Source organism: Oncorhynchus masou, chromosome 26 (genome assembly GCF_036934945.1).
Source record: "Oncorhynchus masou masou isolate Uvic2021 chromosome 26, UVic_Omas_1.1, whole genome shotgun sequence".
Classification (NCBI taxonomy): Eukaryota; Metazoa; Chordata; class Actinopteri; order Salmoniformes; family Salmonidae; genus Oncorhynchus; species Oncorhynchus masou.
In genome coordinates, this window is record NC_088237.1 from 9,138,839 (window position 1) to 9,158,229 (window position 19,391).

Here is a 19,391-nt window from a genome sequence, read left to right on the forward strand (position 1 = left end):
ATAAGATTCTTGCTACGTAAGCTTAACTTTCTGAACATTCGAGACGTGTAGTCCACTTGTCATTCCAATCTCCTTTGCATTAGCGTAGCCTCTTCTGTAGCCTGTCAACTATGTGTCTATCTATCCCTGTTCTCTCCTCTCTGCACAGACCATACAAACGCTCCACACCGCGTGGCCGCGGCCACCCTAATCTGGTGGTCCCAGCGCGCACGACCCACGTGGAGTTCCAGGTCTCCGGTAGCCTCTGGAACTGCCGATCTGCGGCCAACAAGGCAGAGTTCATCTCAGCCTATGCCTCCCTCCAGTCCCTCGACTTCTTGGCACTGACGGAAACATGGATCACCACAGATAACACTGCTACTCCTACTGCTCTCTCTTCGTCCGCCCACGTGTTCTCGCACACCCCGAGAGCTTCTGGTCAGCGGGGTGGTGGCACCGGGATCCTCATCTCTCCCAAGTGGTCATTCTCTCTTTCTCCCCTTACCCATCTGTCTATCGCCTCCTTTGAATTCCATGCTGTCACAGTTACCAGCCCTTTCAAGCTTAACATCCTTATCATTTATCGCCCTCCAAGTTCCCTCGGAGAGTTCATCAATGAGCTTGATGCCTTGATAAGCTCCTTTCCTGAGGACGGCTCACCTCTCACAGTCCTGGGCGACTTTAACCTCCCCACGTCTACCTTTGACTCATTCCTCTCTGCCTCCTTCTTTCCACTCCTCTCCTCTTTTGACCTCACCCTCTCACCTCCCCCCCCTACTCACAAGGCAGGCAATACGCTCGACCTCATCTTTACTAGATGCTGTTCTTCCACTAACCTCATTGCAACTCCCCTCCAAGTCTCCGACCACTACCTTGTATCCTTTTCCCTCTCGCTCTCATCCAACACTTCCCACACTGCCCCTACCCGGATGGTATCGCGCCGTCCCAACCTTCGCTCTCTCTCCCCGCTACTCTCTCCTCTTCCATCCTATCATCTCTTCCCTCTGCTCAAACCTTCTCCAACCTATCTCCTGATTCTGCCTCCTCAACCCTCCTCTCTTCCCTTTCTGCATCCTTTGACTCTCTATGTCCCCTATCCTCCAGGCCGGCTCGGTCCTCCCCTCCCGCTCCGTGGCTCGACGACTCATTGCGAGCTCACAGAACAGGGCTCCGGGCAGCCGAGCGGAAATGGAGGAAAACCGCCTCCCTGCGGACCTGGCATCCTTTCACTCCCTCCTCTCTACATTTTCCTCCTCTGTCTCTGCTGCTAAAGCCACTTTCTACCACTCTAAATTCCAAGCATCTGCCTCTAACCCTTGGAAGCTCTTTGCCACCTTCTCCTCCCTCCTGAATCCTCCTCCCCCCCCCCCCTCCTCCCTCTCTGCAGATGACTTCGTCAACCATTTTGAAAAGAAGGTCGACGACATCCGATCCTCGTTTGCTAAGTCAAACGACACCGCTGGTTCTGCTCACACTGCCCTACCCTGTGCTCTGATCTCTTTCTCCCTCTCTCTCCAGATGAAATCTCGCTTCTTGTGACGGCCGGCCGCCCAACAACCTGCCCGCTTGACCCTATCCCCTCCTCTCTTCTCCAGACCATTTCCGGAGACCTTCTCCCTTACCTCACCTCGCTCATCAACTCATCCCTGACCGCTGGCTACGTCCCTTCCGTCTTCAAGAGAGCGAGAGTTGCACCCCTTCTGAAAAAACCTACACTCGATCCCTCCGATGTCAACAACTACAGACCAGTATCCCTTCTTTCTTTTCTCTCCAAAACTCTTGAACGTGCCGTCCTTGGCCAGCTCTCCCGCTATCTCTCTCAGAATGACCTTCTTGATCCAAATCAGTCAGGTTTCAAGACTAGTCATTCAACTGAGACTGCTCTTCTCTGTATCACGGAGGCGCTCCGCACTGCTAAAGCTAACTCTCTCTCCTCTGCTCTCATCCTTCTAGACCTATCGGCTGCCTTCGATACTGTGAACCATCAGATCCTCCTCTCCACCCTCTCCGAGTTGGGCATCTCCGGCGCGGCCCACGCTTGGATTGCGTCCTACCTGACAGGTCGCTCCTACCAGGTGGCGTGGCGAGAATCTGTCTCCTCGCCACGCGCTCTCACCACTGGTGTCCCCCAGGGCTCTGTTCTAGGCCCTCTCCTATTCTCGCTATACACCAAGTCACTTGGCTCTGTCATAACCTCACATGGTCTCTCCTATCATTGCTATGCAGACGACACACAATTAATGTTCTCCTTTCCCCCTTCTGATGACCAGGTGGCGAATCGCATCTCTGCATGTCTGGCAGACATATCAGTGTGGATGACGGATCACCACCTCAAGCTGAACCTCGGCAAGACGGAGCTGCTCTTCCTCCCGGGGAAGGACTGCCCGTTCCATGATCTCGCCATGACGGTTGACAACTCCATTGTGTCCTTCTCCCAGAGCGCTAAGAACCTTGGCGTGATCCTGGACAACACCCTGTCGTTCTCAACTAACATCAAGGCGGTGGCCCGTTCCTGTAGGTTCATGCTCTACAACATCCGCAGAGTACAACCCTGCCTCACACAGGAAGCGGCGCAGGTCCTAATCCAGGCACTTGTCATCTCCCGTCTGGATTACTGCAACTCGCTGTTGGCTGGGCTCCCTGCCTGTGCCATTAAACCCCTACAACTCATCCAGAACGCCGCAGTCCGTCTGGTGTTCAACCTTCCCAAGTTCTCTCACGTCACCCCGCTCCTCCGCTCTCTCCACTGGCTTCCAGTTGAAGCTCGCATCCGCTACAAGACCATGGTGCTTGCCTACGGAGCTGTGAGGGGAACGGCACCGCAGTACCTCCAGGCTCTGATCAGGCCCTACACCCAAACAAGGGCACTGCGTTCATCCACCTCTGGCCTGCTCGCCTCCCTACCACTGAGGAAGTACAGTTCCCGCTCAGCCCAGTCAAAACTGTTCGCTGCTCTGGCCCCCCAATGGTGGAACAAACTCCCTCACGACGCCAGGACAGCGGAGTCAATCACCACCTTCCGGAGACACCTGAAACCCCACCTCTTTAAGGAATACCTAGGATAGGATAAAGTAATCCTTCTCACCCCCCCCCTTAAATGATTTAGATGCACTATTGTAAAGTGGCTGTTCCACTGGATGTCATAAGGTGAATTCACCAATTTGTAAGTCGCTCTGGATAAGAGCGTCTGCCAAATGACTTAAATGTAAATGTAAATGTTTGTTGTGTTACAGCCTGCATTCCAAGTGACTACAATACACCATAATATCAAAATGGAATTCTGTTATTCATTTTTTTTAATTAATAAAAAATTAAGTCAGTAAGTGTTCAACCCTGTTCATGGTCGAATGTTACTGAGTGGCCGAGTTACAGTGTTGACTTAAATCTACTTAAAAATCTATGGCAAGCCCTTAAAATGGTTGTCTAGCAATGATCAACAACCAATTTGAAAGAGCTTGAAGAATTTTGAAAAGAACGACGTGCAAATGTTGCATAATCTAAATGTGCAAAGCTCTTAGAGACGCATCCAGAAAGACTTCTTAAAAGTATTGACTCAGGGCTGTGAATACTTACAGCACCAATCAAAAGTTTGGACACAACTACTCATTCTAGGGTTTTTCTTTATTTTTTGACTATTTTCTACATTGTAGAATAATAGTGAAGACTTCAAAACTATGAAATAACACATATGTAATCATGTAGTAGCCAAAAAAGAGTTAAACAAATCAGAATAGATTTTATATTTGAGATTCTTCAATGTGATGAGACAGCTTTGCACATTCTTGGCGTTCTCTCAACCAGCTTTACGAGGTAGTCACCTGGAATGCATTTCAATTAAGAGGTTTACCTTGTTAAAAGTTAATTTGTGGAATTTCTTTCCTTCTAAATGCATTTGAGCCAAACAGTTGTGTTGTGACAAGGTAGGGGTAGTATGCAGAAGATAGCCCTATTTGGTTAAAGATATTATGGCAAGAACAGCTCAAATAAGCAAAGAAACGACAGTACTTTAAGACATGATGGTCAGTCAATACGGAACATTTCAAGAACTTTTAAAGTTTCTTCAAGTGCAGTCACAAAAACCATCAAGCGCTATGATGAAACTGGCTCTCATTAGGACCACCACAGGAAAGGAAGACCCAGAGTTACCTCTGCTGCAGAGGATAAATTCATTCGAATTACCAGCCTCAGAAATTGCAGCCTAAAAAAATTATTCACAAAGTTCAAGTAACTTTCAACATCAACTGTTAGAGGAAACTGGGTGAATCAGGCCTTCATGGTCGAATTACTGCAAGAGACCACTACTAAAGGACACCACAAAGAAGGAGAGACTTGATTGGGCCAAGAAACACGAGCAATGGACAGTAGACCGGTGGAAATCTGTCCTTTGGTCTAAATTTGAGATTTTTGGTTCCAACCTCTGTGTCTTTGTGAGACGCAGAGTAGGTGAACGGATGTCCTCCACATGTGTATTTCCCACCGTAAAGTATGGAGGAGGAGGTGTGATGGTGTGGGGGTGCTTTGCTGGTGACACTGTCAGTGATTTATTTAGAATTCAAGGCACACTTAACCATCATGGCTACCACAGCATTCTGCGGCAATGCACCATCCCTTGTGGTTTGCGCTTACTGGGACTATTATTTGGTTGTGTAAGGGCTGTTTGACCAAGAAGGAGAGTGATGAAGTGCTGCATCAGATGACCTTGTCTCCACAATCACCCGACCTCATCCCAATTGAGATGGTTTGGGATGAGTTGGACCGCAGAGTGAAGGAAATTCAGCCAACAAGTGCTCAACACATGTGGGAACTCCTTCAAGACGTTTGGAAAAGCATTCCAAGTGAAGCTGGTTGAGAGAATACCAAGAGTGTGTAAATCTGTCAGCAAGACAAAGGGTGGCTACTTTGAAGAATCTCAAATATAAAATATATTTGGATTTGTTTAACACTTTTTTGGTTACTACATGATTCCATATGTGTTATTTCATAGTTTTGTTGTCTTCACAATTATTCTACAATGTAGAAAATTGTAAAAAGAAAGAAAAACCCTTGAATGAGTAGGTATGTCCAAACTTTTGACTGGTACTGTATGTAAATGAGATATTTCTGTATTTAATTTAAAAAAACATGTTTTCACTTTGTCATTATGTGGTATTGTGTGAAGATGGTTCAGAAAAAAATATATTTAATCAATTTTGAATTCAGGCGATAACACAGCAAAATGTGGAATAAGTCAAGGGTTATGAATACTTTTTGAAGGCACTGTATCTCTCTCAGAGTTCCTTGCTGGTTGTGTGGTTGAAGTCCTCTGATCTAGGCGGGCAGCCTCCAATCCGCTTCCCTTTATTTGTCTGTTATTCAGGCAGATAAAAAAAGAAAGGAGGAGATTAGATATGTAGCCATAGAGAGGGAGAGGGGGAGAGATCGGGGTCCTGCTTTGAGAGATTAACACACGCTGTGACTTGCTGTTGTCGTGTGTGTTCTCAGTGACTCACACCGGCTACATTTTAAATAGCTGATTCTTCTTAAACAGAAAAATGTGTCAAAAATAAGAATTTGCTTTTTGTTTTTTTGATCAATCCCTTTTAGTTGGTGGCTTTTGAATCCAAATCCGTTATTATGTGGACATTTTTCCACACTGATTCCTCAAGAAACATGTGCCAGGTCGGCTCACTCTTATCATACCTGGAGGGGTTTTATATTAAGGCTTTGTGAAGGTTGCATTCTGGCAGGTAGCCTAGTGTTTAGAGCGTTGGGCCAGTAATCTAAACATTGATGTATCGAATCCCTGAGCTGAGATGGTCAAAATCTGTTGTTCTGCCCCTAAACAAGGCAGTTAACCCACTGTTCCCTGGTAGGCCGTCATTGTAAATAAGAATTTGTTCTTAACTGACTTGCCTTGTTAAATAAAGGTTTTTAAAAAGATGTACATTTCAAATACAGAGGGCCTCATGCTGGTCTGTCTCTCCACCGTCTTCTTTATCACTGTCAGAGGGTTTCTATTGGAGTGCACGGCCCCGGTGACAGTCGCTATGCAAATGGTCAGCTCTGAAGGCCACGGTACACTGACTGTCACCATTCTGCCTGTCATTTGCATTTTGAGGGAGATGAAAGCGAAAGGGGCTTTTTATGCCCATTCATAAGGTAGAACGAAGAGATGATGGATAGTGGGGACAGAGGTATCAAACCTCTGTCAAATCTGGAATATAGCAGATGCAGCGTAGGCTTCATTCGATGTTACAGATAGAGTACTAGTTCATTTGTATAGAAATGGCTCTGCATGTTTGTGCGTTTAAGGTACAGCTCATTTCAACAGAGAACTACTGTAGCGGACAATGTGCTCTTATTCTTAGAAGCATACATCTATAGAAACAGTAGTTCTTAAATAGAAATGTGCATTCAACTGTTGTCTTTAGCTGCTTCTATACTGACCTTTCTCTCTGCCCTACAGTACGTTGTGTGCTGCGGCTGAATGAAAAAGTGGAATCAAATTCCCTCGCTTCCCTCGCGATACTACTTCTAACACGCATTCACACACATGCACGTACACGTGCGCACGCACACATACAGTACACACACACACAGTGCCACACATCGCTTTGGCGCTCTTCACATTGATCACTGCCACTGGTCCTACATCTGTACTTATGTCCTTCCAGTGGCGAAGCTGTCAAGCCTAGTCTTTGACCTCGTATTTACCCTCAGGTGTCGGAGCTGACAGCTGAGAGGTTCAGTCTTTTATTTCTCCTTGGTCCATTGCAAGGGTTGGAACCGGTTCAGGGAACAGTACCCGAAAACAGGAAAATAACGAAATTATTTGAGGAACAGAACCCGAACCGGAAACAAAAGTGATCTATACTGTTCCGGAACCAAACCGTTATTTTAAAAGCATAGGAACGGTGTCAATACATTTTTTTTAACGTTCCATGGGAAAAAACCTATGCAAAGCCCTCACTCTGTCACTCAGAAACGTATTCCAGCGTCTGCCTGCCAGCTGGAAATCTTTCCTAGTAGGTGTATGTAGGGTACCTGCCCCTCCCCTTTGAAGCATAGGTTACTGTAGCCTACTGACAACTGTACAAGCATGATTCAGAAATTAGGGAGAGAATGCATTAACTTTTCCAATGCTAGTTAAGGACACTGTAGTTATCACGTTTGTCATTGTATTTATTAACTACATAAAGGTTTTGAATTCTAGTGCTGCTCTGCACACACAAGCTTGTTAGCTAGCTAACGTTTTCTCTAGTACAACATTAAAAGACATTCAAAGTTCCTCCATAGAAGACGCTACTCCGTAGGTATAATTCTGGTGGGCTAATTCAGATAATGCAGGTCAGAATAAGATGCCCAGCACTTCAAGTCAAGTTTCCTCCATCCTCTCTCGCTCTCTCCCCACCCCCAAAATTTCAGTTGCATCTCAGGTGTCTGTCTCACCTCCTCTTCTCTCTCTTTATCTCTCTTTCTCACTCTCTCTCTGTCTGCCCCCCCTTCTCTTTCTCCTTCTCTGTCTTCCGTTTCTCTCGATCTCTCTCCCCCCTCTCTCTCTCTCTCTGTCTGCCCCCTTCTCTTTCTCCCTCTCATTTTCTCCTTCTCTGTCTTCCGTTTCTCTCTCTCCTCTGTCTCTGTGAAATTGCTCTCACAATGTAATCACGTTTCATCATTCGCTTCATGTGCCTGTCGTCCGTGGCTCTGATCTCCCTGTGTCCTTCTTGATGCGCAAGAAGGTTCTCAACCTTGACAATCTGAATCAAATCTGAATAAAACCAATTTGACCCTTTGGCAACAGCAGTAGATTCTGCTTCACTCTCTTGATTTAGTGCAGATTTGAAGTGCTCACTCACTCAACCCTTCTGACCCCTAACTGCCTTCACTGACCCTCATACACCATCATTCTCCTCCCCATCCTGTCCCCTCTCGCCTTCTCCCCTCTTCTTCCCCCACTGACCCCCAAGTGTCCCCTTACGTCCTCCCTCATCTCCTCCCCTTTTCCGCTTTGTTCTCTCACCCTGGGCAGAAGATTAATCTGGACCTCAAGGCTGTCTATTTGAGATAAACAAGGGACGGACCATCATACCCACACACAATGTCATCTGAGTGAGTGAGTGAGTGAGTGAGTGAGTGAGTGAGTGAGTGAGTGAGTGAGAGAGTGGTGATCAAAATAAAGACAACAAAGACACAGACAGACAAAGACAAGCAGACAAGAATAAAAATAAACACAGACCAGAGAGAAAAGAGGAGGAAAAATAAGGGTTGAGAGACAGGAAGGAGTTAGAGGCGGACAGACAAGTGTTTCTGCACCTTAGAACCTCAGATATTCCAGCCCTGTCGACCTTGTGAATAACATTTCCCAACTTCAATTTAGCGCTGTAATTCAATTCAGCCAAGACAGGGACAGGACTAAAGGTTAAAGCTTCATTGCCATTTTGATGTCCCGAGACTGACCTAATAGACGCCATGAACGATGGATCACTCAATGGGTCAGAGCCCTCTCATTGGGACTGGCAGTTTGCCAAAGGCCACACTGATGGGAATCGACGACATTGGGTTTGTCTGTGCTGAGTGGGGGCTATGCCCCAAATGTCACCCTATTCCCTATATAGTGTACAAAAGGTGTGCACTTTATAGGGAATAGGGTGCCATTTGGGAAGCAGTTTTTTAAATCTCCCTCTGAAAGTATGTGCAATATGTTGTTTTTCTGTACATCTTTCCTGTACAGTATTTGACTTGTTTGATTGCACTGAGTCACAACAACCCTGCTATCACAGCAGGTGAAGGAGAGTGAGTTGTTAGAGATGTCGTGGCAATGTTGAGAAGACAATATATATAGATCCCTAAATAGCTCGCTACATTTGACCACAGCCTGTGGGCTCTAGTCAAATGTAGTGCACTATATAGGGAATAGGGTGCTCTGTCTGAGATCACATCTCTTATTTACCATTCTCCTGACTAATCCTGCTGCACAATTGATCCATTAGCCCACAGAGTGAATGGCTGACACAAACAGGGGCAGCAACCTGGATGAAATGTTAAGGCAAGGGCTGATTTCAAGGTTTTACTACTAACCTACAAAGCATTACATGGGCTTGCTCCTAACTATCTTTCCGTTTTGGTTCTGCCGTACATACCTACACGTACGCTACGGTCACAAGACGCAGGCCTCCTAATTGTCCCTAGAATTTCTAAGCAAACAGCTGGAGTCAGAGCTTTCTCCTATAGAGCTCCATTTTTATGGAACGGTCTGCCTACCCATTTGAGAGACGCAGACTCGGTCTCAACCTTTAAGTCTTTACTGAATCTCTTCAGTAGGTCATATGATTGAGTGTAGTCTGGCCCAGGAGTGTGAAGGTCAACGGAAAGGCTCTGGAGCAACGAACCGCCCTTGCTGTCTCTGCCGGGCCGGTTCCCCTCTCTCCACTGGGATTCTCTGCCTCTAACCCTATTACAGAGGCTGAGTCACTGGCTTACTGGTGCTCTTCCATGTCGTCCCTGGAAGGGGTGCGTCACTTGAGTGGGTTGAGTCACTGACGTGATCTTCCTGTCTGGGTTGGCGCCACCCCTTGGGTTGTGCCGTGGCGGAGATCTTTGTGGGCTATACTCGGCCTTGTCTGAGGATGATAAGTTGGTGGTTGAAGATATCCCTCTAGTGGTGTGGGGGCTTTGCTTTGACAAAGTGGGTGGGGTTATATCCTGCCTGTTTGGCCCTGTCCGGGGGTATCATCGGCTGGGGCCACAGTGTCTCCTGGCCCCTCCTGTCTCAGCCTCCAGTATTTATGCTGCAGTAGTTTACGTGTCGAGGGGCTAGGGTCAGTCTGTTATATCTGGAGTATTTCTCCTGTCTTATCCGGGGCCCTGTGTGAATTTAAGTATGCTCTCTCTAATTCTCTCTTTCTTTCTTTCTCTCTCTCGGAGGACCTGAGCCCTAGGACCATGCCTCAGGACTACCTGGCATGATGACTCCTTGCTGTCCCCAGTCCACCTGGCTGTGCTGCTGCTCCAGTTTCAACTGTTCTGCCTGCGGCTATGGAACCCTGACCTGTTCACCGGACGTGCTACCTGTCCCAGACCTGCTGTTTTCAACTCTCTAGAGACAGCAGGAGCAGTAGAGATGCTCTCAATGATCGGCAATGAAAAGCCAACTGACATTTACTCCTGAGGTGCTGACTTGTTGCACCTTCGACAACTACTGTGATTATTATTATTTGACCATGCTGGTCATTTATGAACATTTGAACATCTTGGCCATGTTCTGTTATAATCTCCACCTGGCACAGCTAGAAGAGGACTGGCCACCCCTCATAGCCTGGTTCCTCTCTAGGTTTCTTCCTAGGTTTTGGCCTTTCTAGGGAGTTTTTCCTAGCCACCGTGCTTCTACACCTGCATTGCTTGCTATTTGGGGTTTAAGGCTGGGTTTCTGTACAGCACTTTGATATATCAGCTGATGTAAGAAGGGCTATATAAATACATTTGAATTGATTTGATGAAATACCATTTCCTGCTTGTGCTCTGTGCTATGTCTCTTGTCTTTATTTACCTGGCTTGTGAAAAAACAGTGGAACACAGCACATCACAAGGTGGAATGCAACTACACAGAGCGTACCTTGTGTTTAAGCAGCTAGATAGTGATGGCTGTGGCAGGCCATTTTTCTTATTTCCCAGCCCAGTGGACTAATTACCTAATTCTTCATACCCAGTCAACTGCTGAGCACCATTTCCCCATTCTTAATCATAGTCTGGGTGAGGATAAAAAAAGGGGAAATGGGTGGAGGGATACATAGTGACGCAAGGCTGACAGGCAGGAAGTCTTTGAGTGACAACATTTAAAGGGGAAATGCACACTCGGATTTGGCCTCATTTTTGGCTTGCTCCTCAAGAAATACTGGCAGCCATGACAGAAGCCAAATGTGAGTTGGCTTGGGTATGTGGTTTGATGTGGGTGTTTCTTAGGTGTGTTCTTGCCACCACCAAGACACACCCATCTGTCAGAACCTTGCCCGCAGCTGTTTCCCCCCACTCAATCACAACAAACAAACCCCCTGCAGGTTGAGATCAATAACTACAGGCAGATGTATGGTGAGATGCCACAGGAACCTTTGAAAAGGTCAGTAGCCTACAGAGTTATATGAGAAATGCAATTGCTGAATTTATGTAGGTATTCTAAACAAAGTATTTTGATAACATTTAAATGTTATGTAGAATAAACAACCCATAGAAGCAATGCACCTTTCACCTTTCATTCCTGTCACCATCGTTACACGCACCATGGCCTCATGGCACTCGTCTGGGCTCCGTCGCCTTTCTGATTACCTCCCCTATATCTGTCACTCCCTTTTCTTCTTTCCTCAGTTTATTTAATCTGTTTCTGTTTCATGTCTGTACACTTTTCATGTTTCTTGTTTTGTTCCATGTTGCCTCCCGACTCCCTGCGTAACCGTTACAATGGCATACAGAAGAACACCTCACCAGAGGGGAGCATCAAGGAGTATTTTTTTGTTTTTGTTTTGTTGATGACGTCGGGTCTGGGTTTCGCTACTGGGGATGCCTCAGCTGGCTCGTCGGGCATCCATGCCTCAGCTGGCTCATCATGTTTACAAGACTTGGTTGGCCCGTCAAGCATCCATGGTCGAAGCTACCGAGGACGCCTCAGCTAGCTCGTCAGGCTCCCATGCCTCAGCCGGTTCGTCAGGCTCCCATGCCTCAGCGAGCTCGACAGGTTCACAAGACTCGGTTGGATTGGCAGGCTCCCATGCCCCAGCCGGCTCATCAGGCTCCCATGCCTCAGCCGGTTCGTCAGGCTCCCATGCCTCCGCCGGTTTGTCAGGCTCCCATGCCTCAGCGTGTTGGCAGGATCCCATGCCTCAGCCGGTTTGTCAGGCTCCCATGCCTCAGCTAGCTCGACAGGTTCACAAGACTTGGTTGGATTGGCAGGCTCCCATGCCCCAGCCGGCTCATCAGGCTCCCATGCCTCCGCCGGTTTGTCAGGCTCCCATGCCTCCGCCGGTTTGTCAGGCTCCCATGCCTCAGCTAACTCAACAGGTTCATAAGACTCGGTTGGATCGGAACGCTCACATGCCTCAGCCGGCTCATCAGGCTCCCATGCCTCCGCCAGTTTGTCAGGCTCACATGCCTCAGCCGGTTTGTCAGGCTCCCATGCCTCAGCTAGCTCAACAGGTTCATAAGACTCGGTTGGATCGGAACGCTCCCATGCCTCCGCCGGTTCATCAGGCTCCCATGCCTCAGCCCGCTCATAAGGCTCACATGCCTCAGCCGGTTTGTCAGGCTCCCATGCCTCAGTCGGTTCATCAGGCTCCCATGCCTCCGCCGGTTTGTCAGGCTCCCATGCCTCAGTCGGTTCATCAGGCTCCCATGCCTCAGTCGGTTCATCAGGCTCCCATGCCTCCGCCGGTTTGTCAGGCTCCCATGCCTCAGTCGGTTCATCAGGCTCCCATGCCTCAGCTGGCTTGACAGGTTCCTGCACCTCAGCAGAAGCTATTGGCCCGCTCCTGGTCCCCGGGACGTTCCTCTGGTCAGCGTCCTTGCAGCTGGAGTCACGTGTCAGGGAGGGGGTACTGTCATGTATACTCCCTCATACACGTATACTCCCTCATACTCCCTCACTGTCGCGTATAATCCCTCCCACAGAAAAAGAATGGACTGACGAGTTTCAGAAGAAAGTTATTTGTTTCTGGCTATTTTGAGCTTATAATCAAACCCAAGAATGTTGATGCTCCAGATACACAACTAGTCTAAAGAAGGACAGTTTTATCGCTTCTTTAATCAGGACAACAGGTCACAGGAGTAACAACATGAATTGGTGCATGAGGCCGAATGCAATGCGACTTAAGTTTTGTCTTCAGCTGGAAAATTGTGTCCTCTTTTCTCAGTGGAGGAGGGAGGGAAGGACAGGCAGGAGGGAGCAGCCTCACCTCCCCTCAGACTGACAATCAGGTGTATACAGGCCATTAGTCCAGTAAAAAAAAGAAGCTAATTATTATGCTCACTCAGCTGTGCCTTACTCGTAACACAATACATTATCTATTACCAGTGTGATCATATACCTATTTGTTTAATATAATTTCAAAATGGTCTGAGAAGAACAACAATGGCAGGGCAATTCAAGAATAGCCAATATTCAGTGATAATGTATTGGGCTTATAGCCTACTGCACACACTTCATTGCCATAGAACTGTTTTTAATTAGTTAACGTAGGCTTACGTTTTTGAAGTCGTGTTTAAAAAAAAAATCTGAGTGGTAGATCTCGGCATTCATTTTGACTCAAAGTGATCTTGACTCAGAAAAGGTTGGTGACCACCCATGTTCAAGCAATTTTTTTTTACGGCAGAACTAAGCAAATTTCAGATCTGCTGAGTGGAAACTTGAATGTTGTGAAAATTCTGTGCAACTTCCAGCGCACGTTTACTGTGAACACTGAGGCTGTACCCGCTTTAAGGTACATTTTTAACCGTGGCCAAGTAGGCTACTGTGGCTATTTGATCATAATGTAGGCCTATCAGAGTGGCCTACCTTCAAAAACAATGGGAAAAATGTGTCCCATAACATAGAAATAGCTGTTCTATAGCTGTTCTATCATTCAGCCTAAAGTAGAAGCCAATGTGTTGTGTTCAATGTAGGCCTACATTCCATGAGTCTTATGAAAAAAAAACAGGCTTGACATTGACCTGTTTATCCACTTGTCCTTCAGATAAGGTGACATACTTTTTTGTTTGATGCAAGAAACCACTTTACAAAATAAAATGCATTATTTTTCCCATACTATTATTAGAGAATCAGACAAATGATGCTACCTTCTGCCTATTGGCTACTTAGCTTCTTCAACCCCGTCTCCAAATACAACACTGCCCCTTTAAGACAAACAAAAAGCTACTTACCTGAAATGTCTAGAAGTCTAGATATGTAAGAATGTTGTGCTCTTGCAAGACGCAATCACTCCCCTATTTCTGACTACAAATGATCTATAACTGGGCAAATAACTCAATAGCTAACAAAGGATATGTACAAAATGTGCACACGTGGCTACATGCAGCTCTCGCTTTGATCTCAAAACAAACACATCTACTCACATCTGTAAACACAGTTCAGTTCATAGTAAATGGCACAGATCCATATGGCAATGGTCTATTTGCATATAGGCCTACTGCAGCTCTGATTGGTTATGCCGAACCGGTCTAGGTAGAGTATGCGCTGAGTCATGCGCAATAGAATCCTACTCTGATGAGTTCTGCCTACAACAAAATCTCGTGTCGTTTGTTTTGTTTCGATAATGTCACACCCTGATCTGTTTCACCTGTCTTTGTGATTGTCTTCACCCCCCGCCAGGTGTCGCCCATCTTCCTCATTATCCCCAGGCTAAGTGCCTGGTGACGGCACAGCTGGGGTATTGGGAAACAGGTCCCAGCTGAACCCTGGGGGGGTTCAGATAACCGGATGTCCCTGCCTCCATTCCTCCAGGCTTGCCTGCCACCCGGGCTCCTGGTGGACCATTGCCTTTGTGTGACAACACTTTTGGTGGCTTACCATGGTTCTGGATGTTGCCGCCTTTGCCGCCTGCACTGTCTGTGCACGGAACAAGACCCTCAACAAGCTCCGGCTGGCCTCCTCCAACCTCTTCCCATCCCTCATCCCCCCAGGTCTCACATCTCCCTGGACTTTGTCACAGGTCTCACCCCGTCTGATGGCAATACCGCCATCCTGACCGTGGTGGATCGCTGACCGTGAAGTGGGCCAAGTCTGCCCACTTCATTTCTCTCCCCAAGTTACCCTCTGCCAAGGAGATGACCCAGCTCATGGTGCAACACGTCTTCCAGATCCATGGACTGCCCGTGGACATGGTCTCGTCCCGGTTCTGGAAGGCGTTCTGCACCCTCATTGGGTCATCGACCAGCCTGTCCTCCGGGTTCCACCCCGAGTCTAACGGCCAGACGGTGCGAGCCAACCAGGACCTCGAGAACCACCCTGCGCTGCCTGGTCTCCGCCAACCCCACCACCTGGTGCCAATAGCTGGTGTGGGTGGAATACGCACGCAACACCCTTCCCTGCTCTGCCACGGGCCCTTTGAATGTTCCATGGGATATCAGCCCCCGCTCTTCCCCGAGTAGGAGGAGAGGTCGGCGTCTTCCTTCTGCCCAGATGTTTGTCCGCCACTGTCATCGTACCTGGAGGAGAGCCCGGTCGGTCCTCCTCAAGAAGGGGTGGCAGGGTAGCCTAGTGGTTAGAGCGTTGGACTAGTAACCGAAAGGTTGCAAGCTCAAATCCCCAAGCTGACAAGGTACAAATCTATCATTCTGCCCCTGAACAGGCAGTTAACCCACTGTTCCTAGGCCGTCATTGAAAATAAGAATTTGTTCTTAACTGACTTGCCTAGTAAAATAAAGGTAAAAAAAAAAGACCACCTCTAGGTATCGACAACAAGCGGATCGCCATCGGACCCCGTTATCGTCTTGGGAAGAAGGTATGGCTATCCACCCGGGATCTGCCCCTCCAGGTGGAATCCCGCAAACTCTCCCCGGTTTATTGGCCCGTTTCCTATCTCTAAAATGATTAGTCCCTCTGCTGTTCGTCTTCTGTTGTCCTCCCCGCTAGAGACATCCTGAACCCAGCCCTCATCGTATACACTCCACCTTTCATGTGTGCTGTGTTAAACCCGTGTCTCACAGCCCTTTGTCTTCTGTTTCCAGACCCACCCCTCCTCCCAGTGTCATCGATGGCCATCCGGCGTACATGGTGAGACATTTCCTGAAGGTTCGACCACGGGGCTGGGGTTTCCAGTACCTGGTTGACTGGGAGGGTTGGCCCGGAGGAGAGGTGCTGGGTCCCCGCTAGAGACATCCTGGACCCAGCCCTCATGGCCGACTTCCCACGCCAGAACCTCGGTCAACCAGGTATGCGCCCAGGTAGGCCTCCAGGTGGCACCCCTAGAGGGGTGGTACTGTCCCACCCTGATCTGTTTCACCAGTCCTTGTGCTTGTCTCCACCCCTCTCCAGGTGTCACCCATCTTCCCCATTATCCCCTGTGTATTTATACCTGTGATTTCTGTTCGTCTGTTGCCAGTTCATCTTGTTTGTTCAAGTCAACCAACATTGAGCTCCTGCTCCTGCTCCTGCTTTTTCCAGTCTCTCTTTTCACGCCCTCCTGGTTTTGACACTTGCCTGTCCTGACTCCAAGCCCACCTGCCTGACCACTATTCCTGCCCTTGAGCCTGCCTGCCGACCTGTATCTTTGCCCCTCTCTGGATTACCGACTCTGCCTTACCCTGACCCTGAGCCTGCCTGCCGCCCGGTACCCTTGCCCCTCTCTGGATTACCGACTCTGCCTTACCCTGACCCTGAGCCTGCCTGACCCTTGCCCCCTCTGGATTACCGACTCTGCCTTACCCTGACCCTGCCTGCCACCTGGTACCCTTGCCCCTCTCTGGATTACCGACTCTGCCTTACCCTGACCCTGAGCCTGCCTGCCGCCCGGTACCCTTGCCCCTCTCTGGATTACCGACTCTGCCTTACCCTGACCCTGAGCCTGCCTGCCGCCCGGTACCCTTGCCCCTCTCTGGATTACCGACTCTGCCTTACCCTGACCCTGAGCCTGCCTGCCGCCCGGTACCCTTGCCCCTCTCTGGATTACCGACTCTGCCTTACCCTGACCCTGAGCCTGCCTGCCGCCCGGTACCCTTGCCCCAGCTCTGGTTTATTGACCCCGGCCTGCCTTGACCTGTCTATTGCCTGCCTCTGTTGGATTATTAAACAATTGTTTATTCGATGTGGTCTGCATCTAGGTCTTACCTTCACACCTGATAGGTACTGTAGATTGCATTGAAAGTGGCTAATATTACCACAGAAAAGGGAAACGTTGATAGTGTTAACAGGAAAAACTCTAGAAAGGTAAATGCCATGCTTCTCTCCATGGACAGAGTTATTTTTGTGCTTCTCTCCATGGACTGATCTTCTGTGCTTTGCACGTAGTCCCAGGGACTACTGCACACCACAGCTTAGAGGGAACATTGGTGATCACTGCCATAGAGCTTTGGCTGTTGAGGCATTGTCAATCAGTATTGGGCAGTGATTCTTTGAACATTTTGGGGGCGATGAAACAACAGAGCTCCATTCAATGAAGAGAAGTGAAGTGGGCATGAGTGCACATGGAGCTTGGCAAAAGGAGGTAATGTGTTGTTGACAAAAAAATATGTTTTGGTCTTAATTTAAGGTTAGGGTTAAGAATCATGGTTTAGCAGTGGGGTTAACAGTCGGGTTAGGTTTAGTCAGATTTTTACGACTTTGTGGCTGTGCCAGCTAGTGCCCACTTTGCAGAGCTGCCTCCAGAACCAGTTCATGATGAAAAACGCTAACCTGCTTTTGACCATGGCCCATAGGACTGCAGACAGAGAATGGCTTATTATCAAGACCCTGAGACAAAGGGGAATGATCCAACCTAGAGGGAAAGGGCCATGGAAAAACCTTGCATTGAACGTGATCATTTCCCTGTTTAGGCTGAGAAACTTTCTTGGCTCTAGGATAAATTGATCATTCAAAACATGTCACGTTTCAAGACTACATGGCATTATTAATGTTGTTTCTACAGAGCTTTGTTGGTGCAATGGGACTAGCTTGAATAGGTTCAACTGCCCACAGGACTACACTTACACATTTACATATTTACACGTGTCATCCTCCCATACAATATATACAGTCACACATTGGCACTGTTATTCCGCATATATACACACTCTCTCTCTCTCTCTCTCTCACACAAACACACACAAATGTACAGGACCCCCCTCCCCTTTCACCCACGGGTGTAAGAATAGTCTGCGAGAGTGACAGGTGAACGGAGACCCGGTGAAGGGTGAAAGTCGGCCGAATTCGGCCCGAAGACAGAAAAGACACGACGCCAGTGTTGCATTTATATTGCTTCTCTGTCGATGCTGAATGAATGATGCTGAATGAATGATGCTGAATGAATGATGCTGAATGAATGCTTAGTAGAGACACAATTCTAAGCCTAGAGGCTCTTTCCTTAGCCGCAATGCCTATGGAGTCTGGCACCATAGCCGACATAATGCTTTGGAGATTAACGTGAGTCAATGAAAGGTAATAAGGCAACAGCATTATTATGACAACCTGGAATGTCTCAACATTAAATCAGTCGCATGATGCCAGTCCAGTATAATGCTGATTTCAAAGCATGTGGAATTGAACGCTTATTGTAGGAGGTTAGAGACAATTACAGACAACTTTGATAGAAGTTTCTTCCTTTAAAAAACAGCCTTAGTATCACGTTCTGGTGAAGACCCAGATTACAGACAGTGCCGAGGTAAAAGTTTATTACTAGAACAGGGGGAAGGCGAAACGACAGGTCAAGGCCAGGCAGAGGTCAATAATCCAGATCAGAGTTCATAAGGTACAGAACGGCAGGCAGTCTCAGGGTCAGGGCAGGCAGAGGTCAATAATCCAGATCAGAGTTCATAAGGTACAGAATGGCAGTCTCAGGGTCAGGGCAGGCAGAGGTCAATAATCCAGTGTGGTGTTACAAGGTACAGAACGGCAGGCTCAGGGTCAGGGCAGGCAGAGGTCAATAATCCAGAGTGGTGTTACAAGGTACAGAATGGCAGGCTCAGGGTCAGGGCAGGCAAATAATTCAGAGTGGTGTTACAAGGTACAGAATGGCAGGCTCGGGGTCAGGGCAGGCAGAGGTCAATAATCCAGAGTGGTGTTACAAGGTACAGAATGGCAGGCTCAGGGTCAGGGCAGGCAGAGGTCAATAATCCAGAGTGGTGTTGCAAGGTACAGAATGGCAGGCTCGGGGTCAGGGCAGGCAGAGGTCAATAATCCAGAGTGGTGTTACAAGGTACAGAATGGCAGGCTCAGGGTCAGGGCAGGCAGAGGTCAATAATCCAGAGTGGTGTTGCAAGGTACAGAATGGCAGGCTCAGGGTCAGGGCAGGCAGAGGTCAATAATCCAGAGTGGTGTTACAAGGTACAGAATGGCAGGCTCAGGGTCAGGGCAGGCAGAGGTCAATAATCCAGAGTGGTGTTACAAGGTACAGAATGGCAGGCTCAGGGTCAGGGCAGGCAGAGGTCAATAATCCAGAGTGGTGTTACAAGGTACAGAATGGCAGGCTCAGGGTCAGGGCAGGCAGAGGTCAATAATCCAGAGTGGTGTTACAAGGTACAGAATGGCAGGCTCAGGGTCAGGGCAGGCAAATAATCCAGAGTGGTGTTACAAGGTACAGAATGGCAGGCTCAGGGTCAGGGCAGGCAGAGGTCAATAATCCAGAGTGGTGTTACAAGGTACAGAATGGCAGGCTCAGGGTCAGGGCAGGCAGAATGGGGAAGATGGATGACACCTGGAGGGGGGTAGAGACAAACACAAAGACAGGAGAGACAGATCAACGTGTGACACCTAGTTGGTG

The 19,391-nt window shown here is 48.2% G+C and overlaps 1 protein-coding gene across 1 annotated transcript in view; it reads right to left on the minus strand.

Moving 5' to 3' along the window:
- The window catches only part of LOC135514597 (D(4) dopamine receptor-like), a 56,621-nt gene extending 45,088 nt beyond the window's left edge, over nucleotides 1–11,533 (minus strand). Inside the window, exon 1 of the mRNA XM_064938023.1 lies at nucleotides 11,434–11,533. Within this exon, the coding sequence (XP_064794095.1) occupies nucleotides 11,434–11,533 (100 nt within the window). The remainder of the gene's footprint in view (nucleotides 1–11,433) is intronic.
- Between the last annotated feature and the right edge of the window lie 7,858 nt (nucleotides 11,534–19,391).